Raw genomic sequence first — 2,896 nt, 5'->3', positions numbered from 1 at the left:
ATGCAAGGCATACATACATGCAGACAGAACGTTGTATACATATTAAATAAATCTTAGAAAAATTAGAAATCTTAGAAAAAAAAACCGAAACAAAACAACAACCATAACTAGTTCGGGGTCGTTCCAAGTGCTTTCAGATGTGCCCAACACACCGGGCTGGGGCGGGCGGGTGGGAGAGGCCGACGGTCGGAGCGAGTGAGAGCGCGTGCGCTGAGGCTTCGGGCCCCTATTGGTTCCCATGGTCGGAGAGGCGAGGCCTCGTCCCGAACTTCCTCCCACGGTAGCTTCCGCGGCTCAAAGCCTGCGTACCGACCCTCAGCGGGAGCCTGGGACCCCCCACCGGCGGGCGTGGTGGTGGGGCCACTGGAGGCCTGAATCGGGTGGCGTTCTGGCGTGAGGAAGCGAGCTCTGCGACCCTGCGAAGTGAGAGCGCGGTCACTCCCTGCCCGGGTCCCCGCCCTGGACGGGGGCGCGCCTTGACTTGCCTGGGCATCCCTTGCAAGCGACCTCCGACCCCTGCACCTGACGGTCACCGACCTGACCCAGCACCACCCCGACCTGCACTCGGCCGAGGGTCACTCCCCACTTTCAGCCGACACAATTGATCACTGTACCTAGATTGAGACTTGTAGACCGAGCTCGGGACCCCTTTGCTTCTTGGATGAAAGCTTGAGACCGACTGCCCAGGATCCCCGTTAAATGCTCTCTGTCGTTCCTATTACAGATGGATGGGGCAGAAGGTAGCACGGGCCCAGCGGAGCGATCCCACCGAAGCAGCGTTTCCTCTGTGGGAACCCGAGGTAGGTCTCTACCCTTTTTTCATATCTTCTGTACTTTTTGGTCCTAGCTCTGGGGACGTGGCTCCCGTTTGTCTTCGTTTTCAGCAAGTTAATGTTATAGTCAGTAGGAAATACGATGTGTTAAGGTGTGGCAAACTCACAGAAGTCAAAGGACCTAGCTGGGCTCTGTCACCAGCTTAGTGACCAAGCCATCCTCTTGTTGAGTCTTCTCCCATCTGTATAAAGGCCTGTGTTCAAATGAAGACAAGTGGAAATTGACACCACACTCTTTGTTCCATTTCGTTCTCACAAGCAGTCTTTTGAAAGCGAGGATTTGCTTCCTCTTTTATTGGAAGGCAGTTTGGCCCCAGAGAGCTTGTTAGGTCCCAGACTCCTGGAGCAGGCCAAAGGGATCATGAACTTGAGCCTTCAGGGCCCCGTTTTCCTGCCTATAAAATGGATCTGACCGCAGTCTCCTGGAGGAGACTTGTTTGATCTCTCAAAGTAGCTGTTGGAGCAGAAGACATAGAATCTAAAGAGTGTCTGGGCCGTGTTAGCTATGTGCCATCCCAAGCACAGTCACAGGCTTCATCGGGTTGGTTGGTGGCCCTTTGAGGAAAGGGGGTTAACTGTTTTTACAGATTTACAACTGACAGGGAGCCCCACTGTAGTCAGCCAATAAGCAGAGAGCAGGCAAGGATTACAAGCTGAGAATCTGAGCACCCGAGCTCAGTGTTCCTTTACTGGGCCTGTGGTTCAGGGATAGGGATTTGAACCTGGCCACCCTGGCAAGCGTCTTCCACTGGCTCTGGGCTCCAGATGGGAATCCAGTTTGTTCTAAGGGAACACTTGGCTATTTGAGTTGTTTGTTTTTTCCTGGTGTACTTAAAGCTATCTGCAAAAGCCATAGTATTGATCCTTAGAGTTTTGAAGAGTCCCAACGAAGCTGAGACCTGGCCCCTGCTGTAACCTGGGGTGGCCTTGGAAATTGTCATTGCCCTCTTAGACCCAGACAGAGTCAGAAGGTCACTAGTTGGCTTTGCTCCCAGCCTGATAGGGAAATGTGACCTCAGAATGAACTACCCCATCCTCCTTCCCCACCTGAGAAACATTGACAATACAGCAGTATTTGATGCTGCCGAGGAAGGGAGGTAGTTTTCATGGCAAGCCTTAGGGGGTGAGGTGGGGCTGGTACCTGGGCCACAGTTCTGGGTAATTTGAGGTCTCAAAAAGCCCTTAAAGGCAGCACTTTTATTTATTTATTTGGTTTTTCAAGACAGGGTCTCTCTGTGTAACAGTTCTGGCTGCCCCGGAATTCGCTTTGTAGAACAGGCTGGCCTTAAACTCAAAGATCCGCCTACCTCTGCCTTGTCAATGCTGGGATTAAAAGTGTGTGCTACTACTGCCTGGTTTATTTATTTATTTGTAGAATACTGGGTCTCGCTATGTAGTCCAGGCTGTCCTAAAACTTGAACCCCCCCCCCCAGCTGTAGCCTCCTGAGTCCTGGGACTACAGGTGCATGCCCCTATACCTGGCCATGAGCTTCACGGTTCAAAGGATCTTGAGGGGATATGTCAGCGTAGCCTGGGTCATGGTGAGGGGCAGAGAGAGGGTGATGGAGAACGCCTCATTGGCCTGGGGGTGGGCCTCAACTGACCCTGTCTGACTCACGTTCCAGCGGCTGATGTGCTGGTGTACCTGGCTGATGACACGGTAGTGCCCCTGGCCGTGGAGAACCTGTCCTCTGTCAGTGCCCATGAGCTGCACCGCGCAGTCCATGAAGTCCTGCAGCTTCCAGATGTGGCCCTGGAGGCCTTTGCACTCTGGCTCGTTTCCCCTCTTCTGGGTAAGTGGGAACTGGGGCAGACAGAGGGCTTAGCTATCAGAACCTGTCAGGGAAAGATGGGACCTGGTGTGTCCCAGAGCCCAGAGGGGTTTCTGGATCCTTTGTAAGTATTAATTTTGTAAGTATTAATATATATATATATGTCTTATTAAACATTTCTTTATAAATATGTAGAGCTGGTTTTGAAGTTGGACTCTGGCTCAGTCCCTCTCCAATTCCAAGCCTGTTAGTAAGAGAAAAACCCAGAGTTTCTGGAGTTTCTGTCTCATG

At 52.1% G+C, this 2,896-nt stretch overlaps 1 protein-coding gene across 1 annotated transcript in view; it reads left to right on the top strand.

The window, feature by feature from the left end:
• Positions 1-265: 265 nt before the first annotated feature.
• Frmd8 (FERM domain containing 8) overlaps positions 266-2,896 on the top strand; it is a 22,416-nt gene continuing 19,785 nt past the window's right edge. The window contains exons 1-3 of the mRNA XM_026781324.1: positions 266-423; positions 725-800; positions 2,459-2,626. Coding sequence (XP_026637125.1) covers positions 725-800; positions 2,459-2,626 — 244 coding nt within the window. The 5' untranslated portion in view covers positions 266-423. The remainder of the gene's footprint in view (positions 424-724; positions 801-2,458; positions 2,627-2,896) is intronic.

This window comes from Microtus ochrogaster, chromosome 8 (genome assembly GCF_000317375.1).
Source record: "Microtus ochrogaster isolate Prairie Vole_2 chromosome 8, MicOch1.0, whole genome shotgun sequence".
NCBI classification, from domain to species: Eukaryota; Metazoa; Chordata; class Mammalia; order Rodentia; family Cricetidae; genus Microtus; species Microtus ochrogaster.
Note: the sequence above shows the minus strand (reverse complement) of the source record. Positions and strands in the feature narration are given on the sequence as shown.